Source organism: Pseudopipra pipra, chromosome 4 (assembly GCF_036250125.1).
Source record: "Pseudopipra pipra isolate bDixPip1 chromosome 4, bDixPip1.hap1, whole genome shotgun sequence".
In the NCBI taxonomy this organism is placed as follows: Eukaryota; Metazoa; Chordata; class Aves; order Passeriformes; family Pipridae; genus Pseudopipra; species Pseudopipra pipra.
The window spans coordinates 21,049,701-21,065,803 of NC_087552.1; the positions used below are offsets into that span (position 1 = coordinate 21,049,701).

General features: G+C 39.4%; 1 protein-coding gene across 1 annotated transcript in view; it reads left to right on the forward strand.

Annotated features, from left to right (window-relative positions):
- Positions 1 to 16,103, forward strand: part of MMRN1 (multimerin 1) — a 45,301-nt gene that overhangs the window by 11,502 nt on the left and 17,696 nt on the right. Inside the window, exons 2-4 of the mRNA XM_064651910.1 lie at positions 5,353 to 5,472; positions 7,653 to 7,759; positions 13,148 to 13,246. Coding sequence (XP_064507980.1) covers positions 5,353 to 5,472; positions 7,653 to 7,759; positions 13,148 to 13,246 — 326 coding nt within the window. The remainder of the gene's footprint in view (positions 1 to 5,352; positions 5,473 to 7,652; positions 7,760 to 13,147; positions 13,247 to 16,103) is intronic.

Below are 16,103 nucleotides of genomic sequence, written 5' to 3' on the forward strand. Positions count from 1 at the left end.
TTAAAATCTGACTCCTATATTTGGGTTCCTAATTTGTAGAGGTGGGAAACTTAGCACCCAGCTGCCTAAGGCATTAGGTCCTTGCTTCCCAGACAGAAAATGTGCTACAGTAAAGGAGATCATAAAATCATAGAATCAGCTGGGTTGGAAAGGACCTCTGAGATCATCAAGTCCAACCCCTGATCCACTACTGCCATGGTTACTAGACCGTGACACTAAGTGCCACATCCAGTCTCATCTTAAAAACCTTCAGGGATGGAGAATCCACCACTTCCCTGGGCAGCCCATTCCAATGCCTGATTACCCTCTCTGTAAAGAATTTCTTCCTAATATCCAACCTAAACCTCCCCTGGCAGAGCTTAAGACCCTGCCCTCTTGTCCTACTGCTGGTTGCCCGGGAGAAGAGACCAACCCCTCCTGGCTACAACCTCCTTTCAGGTAGTTGTAGAGAGTGATGAGGTCTCCCCTGAGCCTCCTCTTCTCCAGGCTGAACAACCCCAGCTCCTTCAGCCTCTCCTCATAGGACTTGTGCTCGAGTCCCTTCGCCAGCCTTGTTGCTCTTCTCTGGACCTGCTCCAGCACCTCAATATCCTTCCTGAACTGAGGGGCTGTAGTGGTTTGAATTTTGTTTTCCCCCAGAGGCTAAGAAAAGTGGTAGACCCCAAGGGGTGGAAACCCCTGGAAGTTTTGAAATTCTGTCCAATGGGCGCTCCTGCAAAAATTTCAACATCCCACAAGCTCACCGGAAGAGATGAGTAGTTTTTTTTTTTGGTTGTTGAAGGAGGGGTAGCCATGTTGTGAGCCACGAGAAAGGGGCTCTGAGCCCCTCGGGGCCTCTGGGGCCTCCCAGCCCCTGGCTGGGGGGAACTGCAGAGACTTGGAACAGTGCTAGACTGGACTAAGTGTCTGTAGTATGCCGGGAGATGTTTTCTCCATGGGTGCAGAGCAGCAGCCGGCACTGACCAGAGAAACGGGGGCAGAGAGCCAGGACAGATAAGGACCTGAACCAGAAGAGCAGAAGAAGCAACATGCAGCACCACAGAGAAGACTCCTGGAAAGGGAGAGAGAAAAAGAGAGCCAGCAGCTGAGAGACAGAGTTCTGGGGGTAAGACTGTACCAGCCCCCCAAAACTCCTTTGAGATCCCTCTGAGAAAAGAGGGAGATGGACTCCTATTAAGGAGAAGAGTTTTAGACATGCAGCACCGGGGAGAGAGAGGAGCTAAGAAGCTCAAAAGACGTCCCGGAGCTGGACCAGGACGGCCAGATGGAATGCAGGGGGAGTTGACCTTGGCTCCCCCCTCGCACTGCTGCCACGGTGGCAGCCTGAGAGACAGGGCACAGAGGCCCTGCAAGAGATACCAGACCGTCACGAAGACCCCCTGTGTCTTCGTGATATGACGTGGTGATACGACCTTGTCTGGGGTTATGAAGCCCACGGAAAACCCCTTTGCCTGCGTCAAGGGGGCCGAGGGAGCTTGGATACCTCCCTCGTGAGTGCTGGCAGAAAGCCAGCCACAGCTGCTGCATGCATGAGATGAGGAGAACCTGCTGCCTTAGAAGATGCTGCTGCTTAAGGACTGGAAGGGATCTATCCTTCTTTCTCTCCTGGACTTTTATTTGGAGGGGAGAAGAGATCTGGTCCATTGTAAATACTATATGTCATGGTAGAGATAGTTGTGATCGTGTGTATAATGTGATATGGTATTTATTTGTACAGTCATTGTAATATATTCCCTTTCCCCCACTTTGAGTCTGGTATGTTTTGTCTGGAAAAACCCATCTCACACTAAGTTGAGATGTGGGAGGGGGAATAGAGCTAGGGAATTGGATTTTGGGACTATCTCAAACCATGACAGGGGCCCAGAACTGAACACAGTATTCCAGGTGTTACTGCATAACTGCTTGAGGAGGTATTATTGCTTCAGATGTCTTCTGATCGGACTTCATATGCCATCAGTTAATTGCTGAGAATTATTTGGAATTTAGATGTTTGCATTCTCTATATCGAGTTTAAATCATAAGCAAATCCCCATTCTTAATCAGAGCTCCTCCTGAATAGATCGCTGTCAGTCCAGCCCAGAATCACTTTCTGCATCTGTTAAGAAATATTTACTATCCCATTCATATGCTTAGAGATTTTTTTTAATCTCTCTGCTACACTTCAGAGAAAGAAACTACAGTTTTTTATCTTGAATATGAATATGTAGAACCCTCACTACAGCATGAAAGGGAAGAGATTTCATGCCTGTACTGAGAAAGGAGCTCAGTGGTAGTGCCCTGGGCAAGATAAACAAGCTGTGATGATCCTAAGCAACTTTACCTGTAGCCTCCACATTCATGGGTCAGGGCTCCACTTCAGCTCAGGCTTGAGCATATTCTCCTTATTAAGGTGCTTGTCCTCTTGGACCTGACTTGTTACCTGATCTCTGCCTGGTGGGCTGCTAATTGACCTGTTCTCGTCACCCCACTGCTGCCTGCTGGTCTCCGGCCCTGTGGTGAGGTCAGTGCCTGAATTGTGGGGTTGCCCCTTCCCCTTCTGTTAGGGAGACTCCCCCCTCTTGCTCCTCCCTTATGCTTGGTGAGGAAGCCCCATGGAAGAGATGTCTTCCCGACAGAGGAAGGTTAGGCAAGAGGGGGTGCCTGTCCTCCTGTCCAGAGGTATTCTGGGAGGGATGCAGCTACAATGCTTCTCTTTGGCTTACTGTTGGCTATGTTTACTACAAATATCATTATTATTTAGTTACTACTGCTAGTCTCCATGTGATATAGGAGACTGTAAAGGACCCACACGCCCCATCCAGAGGGATGGTATGGGTAACTTCATTATTCCTCTGCAAAACTCAGAAGACTTACATCTCCTTTTGATCCCGACAATTTTATGTGTCTGAAACTTGCATACAGTTTCTCCTGGCTTCTGCAGAGGAAGTGAGGAGAGTATCTAATCTTTATGATTATGCTTGATAGCTGCATTTACCTTTTAGCAAATATTTCTTCGTGGAGTCTCTGATTAATACACACAGACAAAAGGCTATAACTAGAGGAGGCAGAACAAAAAAAAGCACAGCCTTTCTATACTCAATTAAAAAAAAATATTATCTTAATGAAAACTCTCAAGGAAGTAGAGTGAGTGAAAAAATCAGATCAAAGGCACTTAATAAAAGCCTGTTTTATATGAAACACATTATTCATCAATTAAACAATATGTGTTGTGGAAGAGAGCTCTGCAATAGTGGCAGCAGAGATATTGTGAGGTTCAGCCTGTTGGCCTTACTTAGCATCCTGCTTTCTAGCCTATCCTGCTGTTTTCTCAGGAACCATTTTCCAAATATAGGACTACTGAGCTTAACGTGCATTCACTGGTAAGATCTCGGTAGACAAAAGCAACCACTTAAGGATAGATACTGATACTATTTTGTGTTTTGTACTGTTGTTCATGTTTGAGGCAGTCTAAATCTGGAGTAATGCGACTTAAGTATATGGAACTAATCTGGTCTTAATTGTATTTTAATATTTGCTGCAAGGAGCCCATATCAAGAGAGTGATTTCAAGGGTAAATATATTTCTTACTGAATTATGAAACACTAACAAAACTACTACAACTGGAAGCAAATGTTAGCAGCAAAACATGACCCAGGAAGACGAACTCTAAGCTCTTGTATGCAAATATTATGTATTAAGTATTTACAGCTCCACCAGCCCTACAACTGAAACAATGTCCTGTCACTAACTTGCCAAATCAAAAATAAAATATGATATTAAGGAAATAATGCATGATCCTGAGAAAGGCTGTACTAAGTTAGAGATGAAAGAAAAAATCTGTACTGGGCCAAATAGACATTTGTTCCAACAGCAGAAATGCAATAATGCTTTCTTCAGGATCACAGAATCATGGAATGATTTTGTTTGGAAGAAACCTTAATAATTACCTAGTTCCAACTCCCCTGCCATGGGCAGAGACACCTTCCACTAGACAAGGTTGCTCAGAGCTCCATCCAGCCTGGCTTTGAACACATAAATTGGCCTATTCAAAGAGCTAATCACAATGACTCTAAGATTACTTTTTTTTTATTCTGATGAGAGCTAATTTAGGTAGTAGTATGTCTGTATAAGGCTGTCTTTATTTGTGACTGACTCTGCACTACAAGGGCCTTTTCTGACACCTACTTAGTTGGAAATTCAGTAACATGAGATTTCTGCAATTCTTCAAGATCAGCTTTATGTTTACTACACAAAATGAATTTATATAGTTCCGCATAACTCTATAATCACCCTATTAACTTACTTACCCCCTAATTAATGACTATACTGCCTATTGCAGGTTCATGTGGGATTCTGCTGATAAACTGTTTCTTGAGAAAGCTAGCTAGTCATTAATCTCTCTGATTTAATGCTTTATTTATCTATAGCAGGATTTATCTTCTTACTATGTTACAGATTGCTTCCCTCACTGCCCTCTAATACATTTGGTGAGTGACCTTGCCAAAAACCTTTAACAATCACACCTTTATCTACCCACTTCTGAGTCAAAGAATGCCAATAGATTTCTTTGACATAATTTCCCTGTTAAAATCTGTCCTGAGTCATTATTCAATTTATAATTTCTACTTAATTCTGTTCTCTACTGTAGCTTCTACCAAGAGCCTACTTTCCAAATAGGATTTAACAGTTTGCATTTTCTTGCAACATCCTTAGAAACCTTTTTAAAAAACCTGACAATCCTGCGGACTCATCAGCTCCAGCCTCTGCTGCAGTGATCTAGAGCTTGATCATTTTTTATGTTACTTCCTTCTCTGGATGGGTATCCAGTGGCACAGGCAAGTGTGGAGCTATGACATGTTTCTTCTGTGTGTGGCTTTGACCCCGCAGTACCCTCTAAAACACAGCCTACATGTACTCAGAGTACTGCTGGGGAAAGGAGGAAACAATAGAAATGTCTGTCCATAAAGTGAAAGCTATGGGTGACTTAAAACCTTACCAAACAAACCTTTGGTAACTCTAGATAAACAGTTTCTCTAGTCTGAAATGTAGGTGTATTTTAAGACCTGACATTACTGCTGTCTAGAAGAGCTTCTTTATACTTGGAGCTCCACAAACATTTGCAAAGAAAAAATTAGATTTGCAATATAAATGTATGTAGAGATGGAGACATTATTATTATCTGTTTTCTTTGCTGAAGCACAAAGACTAAGTAATTGTCAAGACAACATTGGCAGTCTGAGAGAAACAAACTTTTCTTTCATAACTTACTCCTCTTTCTAAATTATGGGTTTAACTTTCCCATTTAAATATATCATCATATTGTAGAAAATATTATTTGTAGTTTTAATCATATTTACCTTCTGTTTCTTACAGAAATTGGTGTGCTTATGTCCATACCAGACTCCTACCTACAGTGGTAGTGGACAACCTGGAAACCTTCTCATCAGGCAGAGTGAAGCCTTGCACTTGGCATATTGGATCATGTGCTCAGAGGTATGTAGCGCTAGGAAGAAAGAATACTTGCAAGTTCTTTAATTATCATGCTTAATTAATACAATTATGACTTTAGAAATTAAATTTAAAACAAGAGGGAGTAGATTAGCATGTTTCCAGGTCTTATCTTCGCACAACTCTATAGCAAGTATAAGCGATCATGATTATGCATGCCTTCATTCTGGCCCTCTGATCAGTTCAAAGTCTTCAAGTAAATGAAAGGTGCAAAAATACAAAATCCTTTTTTTGTGCAGTTTTCCAAGTTTGTGCTCTGTTAGAGCAAAAGGCTTCCCCTGAGAGGCGCAAGTATTTTTGTTATTATCTCTCTGCTGAGTGCTTGTTTCTGGCACTTTATTGCTTTATTCACTGGTCAGGCCGTGAACCTAGGCAAGTAATTGGCCTGGATGCAACTCATAAATAATGACTCTGTCAAACATATTCATATTTGTGGTCTAGGTGCCTCCTTATATTCTCCAAATGTTACATTTCAGTCATAAATGAAATCGGGTTTTAATACATGAATCTGGAAAATAGCAAACTGAAACAGCACCAACAAAACAGAGATTGTAATGTCTTTTCCCCTTGAAAAATTTCAAAAATCTCTTACAGGTCAGTTTGACTGTTCTGGGATTATTTCTCTAGCTGGTATGGCAAAGCATGCTTAAAGATTTGAGGTGAAACAGGGAATAGAGGTTCCTTAGGATTCGTGACTTGGAAATATGGTTGATCATATTGCAAAACACTGGAGTGGACCCCGTGACCGAAATGTTGCCAGTTTAATGTTTTGTTTTGTTTTGTATTTTCCCCTAATTAAATCTAGATGATTCACATCAGCTTCTTGTGCTGCTCCAGTAAATAAATCTCTACTGTGTATATTTTTGAGATTTGTATATGTTGAGAGTTATTTTTGAAATAGCTATTCCTGATTAACTTCTTTCATGGACACTTCATTTTTGTGAGTGGTTTTAGGAATGGATTATGCTAATGCAGAATAAGGTGGTTTTATCATAAAATAAGACCATCCATAAAGCAAAATAACTGAGAACTGTCTTGATTTCTGATCACCTTAATCTTTATTGAGTTCTTGCTGCTGAAAAAGCCATTTCTTAGAGGCAAAGCTGGTTGGGAACACATGCAAAGCTCCTGACAGCTGCTATGAGAATTTTAATATATATAATATTACATCCCTTATGAAGGGGTGATAAGATTAGCTGGAGTGTAAAACAAGGTGGCATTTTTATAATTCATTGGGAGGGTATTTTTTGTCTGACACCCTTCAAATTTGTCTCTTCTTCTGGAACAATTTAGACAGGGATTTTGTGTCCAAAACAATTCAGTAACCATTTTATCATTGTATTTTCTGAAATTTTAGGTGTTCTTCATGTTAGCATTTAGCAACTAGTAGTACTGTATGATATTATTTTTATTCAACCTTTGGATTTAGCATATTAAAAGGGCAAGGAGACTTGCTGTAGTTTATTCTGTATGCCCTACTGAAGCATGCTAATTCTAAACTGATTTCTCTGTGAAGTTAAGAAAGCTGGAAGTGATGGGGTAGCCAGGACACGCAGAATGTGTTGAAATACAGAAACAAAATTGCTGCTGCCTTTGCAGTTGCACACTGTAACAGGAATAATTGAGGCATCACAATTACGAATCCATGCCCTCCTTTCCTTGACATCCAGAGTGGAAATTTTCACACTTTATTGGATTAATGTTTGTATAATCCTGTTTAAAATAATCAGAATGGAAGGCTTCCAGTGTACACTAAATGTGAGCTGGTGTGGTATAAATTTATTGTGAATGCATTTTTTCACCAATTTCAAAGAAAGTGGTACATGACAATGGTATTTTTTTGCTCACTTTGTTCAGTTTAGTAGAAATTAATTGTAATATCTTCCATGACAGTTTGCAGTATTTGACTCCTGAATAAGATATTCTGGAAAAAAAAATCTGACAGCACTAAATAGACGTCAGGTTCCTTTAAAATTCATGCAGATGAACAGAAGGCTGCAATATTAAAGCTGTGATTGCTATTGAAACACCAAACCCTGGTTAGCTTCCAAGCAGGTAATGAAAGGATAGATTTCACAAGTGAGATAATGTCATGTGGTTATACAGGTATCCTACAACTCCTGTTCGGTCACCTAAAACAGGTTTAAATTTTTCTTGTTTTTCAGGTCCCAGACAACAACACACCAAGCCTACAGGATCAAACATAAAATAGTAACATCACTGGAGTGGAAGTGCTGTCCTGGGTACAGTGGGCAAAACTGCCAACCCAAAGGTAAGTAGAGTTGTTAGGGTTTGAGACTATTCACTTCAGCAAAAGAAAACAATGCAGTTTGGTTTGTGAGCAAATGGCTGTGCTGAAAACCAATACAGCCCTTCCCATTAATTTAAAACCAGAAAAAATGCCCAGTAAACTAAAATACTTTGGGATGTTTACTCTTCCCTGCACATGAATTTCCAGAGAAGCTAAACAGAATGTCCTTTCCTCTCTTCCACTCTAAGTAAAGCTCATAAAATCGTCAGCCTTATTTCATTGTGCTAAAATATGGAGTTCATATTCAGTGTGCCTCTTTTTTTGACCTTTTAGTTATTGAGCATTGCAGTGCTGGGGATATTAAATTCAGGTCATCTATTGAATGCTCGCTGTAAAATTCATCTACAGCACTGTTACTCTTTTGGCTTTCAGTTTCAGGCTCTATGAATATATTTTATATGCGATAAAATAATGTATCGATTTTTTCCCCCTCTGAATTGTGTAGGACTTTTGTTGTTCATTTCAACAGTGACTGAATTTTACTAGATATTACACATGGTCCCTGTATAATTGTGCCCTTTTAGACAAAACAGTCTTTTACCTCTGCCCTCATGATCAAACATGTGGCATCATACTGCAGTTTTACATCTGTATAATAGCTGTTTCTGTGGTGCTGGCCTTAAGCAAGCACCCCTTGAAAAATTAAATATGGCATCAGCATACATGTTTTAAATGAATGAATATTACAAGAAAGGCCATTAGATGTGATAGGGAATTCAATCAGCAGTGGTAAAGTAGAGGCTATGATTAAAAATTAATGTAGGGGAATGAAGAAAAATCACTGTTATTCACATCCAGGAGGGAAATTTCAATATTGAAGAGCCAGGACCTCAGCAGGCACAGAATTCTCCTCTGTGCAGCAGAGTGTGGAGTCAGATATTAACACAGGACACGCTCAGTCATCAAGGCTGTCCAGTGAGCATGGATCAGAGGTTTTAAAGGTTTCTTTTCAGAAAAATGCAAACATGAGCAAAAATAGATTAAAAAAATGTAAAGTGTAACATTGAGGGGGGAGGTTAGAGTTGATAAAATTGAAATGGCATCAAAACAACAGGAAAACATTGACCAGGAAGAAAAGATATATAACTCAATTTGTAGTGTCACTTGTGTAAAACTAAGAATAAAGGAAAATTCTGTGAAGTGTTACAGGAGCAGGCTTGAAATTACATCTCCTGGGTTCTATTTTCAAACCTCTTTTGGCTTGCTGAATAACTTGGAGAAGCCACTTATAATCTGCATAACCAAGTTTACCCATCTAGAAAATTGAGATGACACTTATCTCACAGGGGCACTGGGATATTTAATTAATTAATGCTTGTAGAAGTGCTTAAAGAGATTGGGATGAAAGGTGTTATGTCAGAAAAGCTTTTCTTCCCTGCTTCTGGAATCCTGCCTCCCATGAGGAGCAGACCACCAGCACAAGCCCTGCCTGTATTATTCAATTCCCACGAAGGGACGTCAGCTAATGAACTTGAACAGTTGGGAGCCCAATAGCCTTGTCTTCAGGCACTCCGGCGGGGGAGAGACACTGTAAGCTCTGAGTGGGGCTCTCCAGAGTCATTGAGCCTTCCACTTGGCCTCTTTGTTGTTCAACAACAGAAATGATACTGAAGGATTTCTGTGCCAGGGGAACTGGGGTGTTCTGACAATATGTTTTAGATCCTGGGAAGGCACTGTTAGTGTGATGTGGGTTGCTTGTAGCAAATGCTAATTTAAAATGCCTTCTGGTTTAGCTTCTATCTCAGAGTGAAATCATATGTAACTATTTCAGTCTGATAGTTTAGGCAGGAGGAAACACTTGTCACCATCTGATAGTTATTATTAGACATCTGAAAAAGTTATTTGGTAGCCCCGTTTTAACTGCTTGGTTACAGATGCTTCTTAAGGTAATGCAGTAGTGAGTGAAAGGGAAGAGATGTATTCAGATCGCTGTTTGTAACCTTACCTCCCCTGTGGCAACACATGGCCAAATTGGATAAGACATGGATTCTAGTCCAGCATGGACAATGCAATTTTATAAGAAACTTTTTAAGAATGGAAAAATGTAGACATGACTTCTTATAAGTCTCATGAAACATCGCAATATGGACAATTCAACAACAAAAGCATCGTTATTTTGATTTGGGAATATCAAATGCTTAATTGGGAGCAAAACTGTTAAAACAAAAGGACATGTAAGTTCTGTGCTGCAAAGTTCATGACCTGTCACTTTTACTAAAAAAAGCTTTATTTTAACTAACTTTGTGCGTATAGTAATGTCTGAGGGGAAGAAATCTCAGTTCCCTCATGCACATATGGCCTCTAAACACTATGTTATGTGTCACAAAAGATTTTAAGAACTGGAAGATGCATCTTCAAATGTAGATCATTCTGTGTTTGAATTTGGCTCTGCTGTGGAGTGAGGCTGAGGTGACCGAATGTGTACGAATCTCCTTCCATTTGCCCCGGCCGTGGTTTAGAGCAGCGGCCGGCTCTGCCAAAGCCTTTGTCAGCGCCGAATTCCCTGGCGTGGCAGTGATGTCCTTTCTCCAGCAGATGGCTGTGCAATGTTCCGCACAGGAGTGAGAGCCGTCCTCTGCTTAGGTTGAACTGCACACACAAAAGGTAGCAATTCATCTTGAAACATAGAGAGTGGGAGGAAACTGCCAAACCCCCGTAAGGGATTCCCCTTCAGCCACTCCTGCTTCATCAAAAATAAGTTGCAAGAAAAAGGTTCAATTTCCATATTTTTAATATTCCCTGAAATGGTTTTGCACACTGTGTTTAAAAATACATGGGACAATAAATTATACATCTAGGCCAATATATTGAATGACAGGCCCCTAATGTTGCATTTCGATGTGCATTACCCAATATTTCTGATATAACTGGAAGAATTCATTGCTCAGGGGTTTATACTGCTGCTTTATTTGGTTTGTTTGGGTTGCTTTGTTATTGTAAATGGCACCTATAAGGTGGGTCTAGCAGTCTAATATTTTATTTTTTTAGCCTAAACTGAGCATACCATATCTAATTCTTAAAAGATCTCAAATGTGAGTCATTTGATGCCTATTTTTACCCTAAAGAGTATGTGTATTAGATTTTCGGTCTGGTGCTCCCATCATATCTTCCATTATCTAACATCTAAGATGGGAAATCTGAGCTGTGGGACCAAGGAACATGTAAATGTAATCGCCATACGATGTCTTGGAATTGTTCTGTTGGAAAAAGCCTGAGCCACGCTGGAAGAATGATGTAGGAGAAGCTATATTGCCAGTGACTCTTCTGAATTGGTTTCACAAATGAAAAGCCTGAATTTCTAATGGTGCCTGAGGAGTACCTTTCCTATACAGTGATGAAATTTAAAAGGTGTACAATGTGTGATACTGTCTCTGGGTGCAGCTCATGTCTGTGTGCATCTCTGGCTGCAGTCCTTGCTGCTGTCACAGGCAGCGTTGTGCACTATTGGCTCACTCCATTACTGGTTTGCTCCAACAGAAATACTGAATCCTGGGTCTTACAGCAATTAAGTTATCTGAACAGTTCAAAGCATTAGTAAAACAAGCACACAGGGATAAATATATATCCTTGGAACTCTAAAACCGAACAAAACTGTAACGGTTTGAGTATTCTAGAATGTGGAGTTGTGAGTGGGGCAGTTGATTTATTAGGGAGGATGAAAGATAAGATTGATAGTATAAAAAAATGTGGTGTCTGTAGCACTAACAGTGTCAGTGAATGCATTTAAAGCAACAGAAAGGCTGGTAAATGAAAGAATAAAAGGACATCAATCAGCTGGTCTTTATCACAGGCAAGTAACTGACTCCCTTGTCATAGATTATATCACCACATCCCCACCTGATAAATCCTATGTAATGAGTTGGGCTGAATGCAAGTATTTAGCAGTCAATAACCGTGCCACAGGAAGATAACAGAAGCTGTTTTAAATTATAACTATATGAGGATTTTGTATTTCTTATCAGTTAATCTCAATAGATTCTATGAAACTCTCAGTCCGTACGATAATTTCCTCTGAGTTCCTATCTTAATTTTTACAGCCCCCTTAATGTACAACATAAAATGTCTTATATCACCCTTAAATCTTTTTATCTTCAAATATACTATTTAGAGATGGATGAAACATGGAATTTCTCAATTCAGCATTTTATTCTGTTTCCCTGGAAACTCACATGGCTAAACTAGATTTTAATATTTGAACTGTAAAATAATGTCACCATGCCCAAGTTATTCTGCTTGTACTGTACTAAAGACTGGAAATCACATTAGTGCCACATAAGGGGCATTCCTTAGATATGCTTCTCCTGGAGCAACATCCACTTCAAAATGTTTCATGAACTGAGCAAGCATATAAAAATTGGTATGAATTTACACTAGCAAACATGACCTACTTTGTACATATTTCATTTTTTAAAAAAATAATGAAATGAAAACAACACCACCAAGCCTAATGGCTAGAGAAGTACGTCAGGAAGGTGGAAACCTCAGTTTGGTTCCCAGTTATCCTGTCAGCTATCATTTATGAACGAAGGCACTTCACTTTTCTGGACTTCAGTTTCCCCAGCTGTGATAATGAAATAATAATAATGTCAGTACAGCTTTTTACAAATTGTTTTGTGACCTCTTAGGCTGAAATGTGAAATAAAGACAGATAGTCCCATTTGCCATCACCAAAGAAAATATTTATAAAATTATCACCTTTGTGAAGATTTTTTATGTGTGTACCAGTCACAAATCTCAGATGATATTTTTTGGAACTTGGAATTTGATTATGTTTTGAAATGGTTTGTATTTTTTAGGTTCTGTAACAATGTAATATCACCATTGCCTTAAGTGGTAACATTTCCATAGTTGAAGACCTGTGTAATCTGTTAAAACAAACAAACAAACAAACAAACAAACAAACAAACAAAAAACACAAAAAAAAGGCCCAAAATTAGTTTCAGCAAATCTGATTAATTTTGTAGCTATAAAAAGCCCTAATTAATTTTACAGCTGACAATCTCTATATTGTCTTTGTATTGTTGTTTTATATTGTTCTAATATATTCCTCTAGAATTTTTAACCCTGAGCATTTAAAAATTCTGTTCATTATAAAGAAAGTTTTGGTATTTTAATATTAACACCAACCTCTGCCAATTTTGACAAGCCCTTTATAAAGCCAGTCAATGTCTTCATCAACAGTGTCCCACACTATATTACAGACGCACTAACAGGTAAAGAGTCACTGTAGAAGAAGTAGGCTTTGGTAAAGTTGGTATAGAAGAGAAAGAGAAAAAATTGTTGTGGAATCATCCAAATTGTCATGTTCTGTGGTTCACTCACCTCCTTTCCTCTTTCTACCTCTTTTAGCTCAAGAACAACAATCAGTTATACACAGCAACCAGGCTGAAAGCAGCAGAACTGTCATTGAGAGGACACCAGGAGCTCCTCAGGACCCCAGTGGGCCAGGTCAGTTGTTACCATTACTATTGCCTCTAGCCCAGTCACTGACCGTGTGACTCACTTAGATCACTGCAAAAACAATTTGAGGAAAATCCCTGTCTGCTGAAGGGATCGGAATGAACCTTCAGAATTCCTAGCAGTCATGATTCAGTGGTATGCTCATCTGATACAGTTGGGCAGAAGAAACTGAATTTAAGGGTACCAGCAGCTTAGCATTTATAGAGTGTCTTGTGACTAAATTAAAACCAGGAAAGTATGCTCCATAGAGATATTTAAACTATTGTGTTACTGAGTAAAATAGATTAATTAACAGTTGGGGGGGGGGAAATTTAAAAAATAAACAAAAAATACCAAAACAAAGAAACCCCAAAACTAAATCTAGGGGTAGTAGAGACCAGCACTGGTCATAAAAGAAAGTGTAATGGTGTTAATTGATTATCTGAATGTGTGATTATTGTTATGTATTTTCTTACAAAAGTTGATACTTTATTCAAAATGAATACAATGACACTTCAAGCTTTAACAAGGGCAGCTTAGACGCATTTTAAGCTACTCTGTCTAGGATTATCAAATAGCTAAGGAACACAGGGACAGTTTTATACCACAGATGCTTGAGACTGTTTCTGATTGCACTATTCATTTGCTCATTTTTGCATTTACTTTAACCTATCTAGACTGTAAGTTTTTGGAACATAATGTCAGTGTTGTCTTGCAAGGGTACGTACAGACCATCTAGCATTGTAAGAGCTGGTTATTAACAATAATGCTTTTATTCAGATAGTGATGTACATGGAGAAGTTATGTTAGATGACTGTGGTGTGAAAAGCTTCTCCACTTCTTGGTCTCTAGGAATGCTGGGTGTCCTCACTTCCTGTTGTATTTATTTTTCATTACCATCTGCGTGATTTAAAGTTTACCAGCACAAATATTCCAGAAAATTAATTTCATAGTTGTCTGCATAAATATTCATGGGAACAGAATTTTATTCATGCCGGGCGTGTTTGTGCACTCGCTAGACTGGGAGCAGAAACAATCATGGTTTATCAGATCATTCCAATTAACCATTATTTCAAATACTAATTGTTCACTATAAAGAAACATGAAAAGGTATCCATGATTTAGAGGTGTTGAAGTAGTTGGCACCCTGTACTATACTCCAGGCTGTACCATCTGAAGTTGTATATGCCTTTGAGGGTGTAGATATGTTGGTAGGGCAGAATTATTTAGAAAGTCTGTGTACTCAGAACTGCCAACAATCAGCATATCTTGTTTAATTAACAAGTAAAGAAATATGTGAAACATATTTGAATAAGGAAGTAATTTGAAAAAAAATCATCCTCTGCTTGTGATATACTCCCCAGCAGTGAGCGAAACTGCATTTGTCAGGTAAATTTTGTGTGGCAAATTATATGCAAGTTATTTGGCAGCATTCTCTACTTACTGTCAAATAAGCTTGTAGTTTACATGGTGAGGAGCCAAAAAGATGGACAACATGTGAAATATGGTGTAAAGGATGCATGTTCCTTGAACTTTCTTACTACCTCCCTTTCTTTTGGATCTGTTGATGCTTTGGTTATGGATGTCTACACTGGCTTTCTGCATAATCATCAGCTGTTACACACTCTACTGTTATTGTCACTCACACAGTTGGCCTATATCCGAAAACATTTTAAAGAATCAAATAAATAAGGCAACTTATGTTCTCAGATCTGTGTTTTGCAGTTGTCAATATACTGTTCTGGGCTGGGATATTCATGCATGCTGGGAGAACAGGATGTCAGAATTGAGATCACCACAGGGTTTTATGGAGACAATACACATATATGTGCTTATGTCACATATGTTTTTACTTTAAATCATGACTGAGAGACAGAAAAAGAGAGGGAAAGAGTGAATCTGGCATGAAAATGTAGAAAAGTATTTCAAATGGGAGTTAGGATTCTGTTGCCCATTGATGATATTGTGTTAGCAACCAAGTTTCTCAATGGTGGAGGGAGGAGGATGTTGTTTAGTAAAGCAGACAGGACACATATAAAGAAGTGAGCACTGGAACGTGCCACTTCTTTTAGTAGGAATTATGCTCTGAAAAATAAATCTGAAAATGGAATCTGAGCTCCACATTAATTACATATTAGCTATTTTTTTAAATCAAAGTGGGTAGGTCTAGAAGGAGAGAGATACGTCTTCTGGGTGCCAACACTGCAAACATGACGTGGGGTCAGGACTGACTGCCCTGATCTGTCATTCCATCAGAAGCTGCCATGAATCTACAAGCCAGATTTTGTTTCCAGCTCCCACTATGCAGCCATGCCACTTTCCAGCATAAACTCTCACTTTCAGCTTCATCTATGCAGCTTCTCTTCTTCCCTCAGTCAGAACTGATAGAAACCAAACCGAATAAAGCATTACACCCTGCAGGTTAGGTATCAGTTTGGGTGGCTGTGCATGAGCCAGTAAGAAATTCAAACCCCTTTTTGATAGTAACAATTCAACCAGGAGCAGAAGTATCCAGATCTGTTTGTCTGTCACAAAACAGTATGACCATGAAGAATATTCAGACAAAGATCTGTCAATGGACTGTCTATGCAAGGCTATTGGAGAGAATTGCCAAAGTCTAAACTAGGTGTTTGAGTTATAAATACACTTTAGTATCTGTGTAAGTAGATACCTTGGGCAGAGAAGACAGCTGGAGATGCTAACAAAGCTAGCCTTATTCACCAGGCTCTAGCAATTATGACTTTTACTACCAATATATCTCTGCAGGAGAGCATTCTTAAGGGTGTTGGCATGCTTCATCTGTGCTGACTGGGTGCATTTAGTGAATTTTCTGGATTTTCTCAAATGCTATCTAATTAGATAAGCC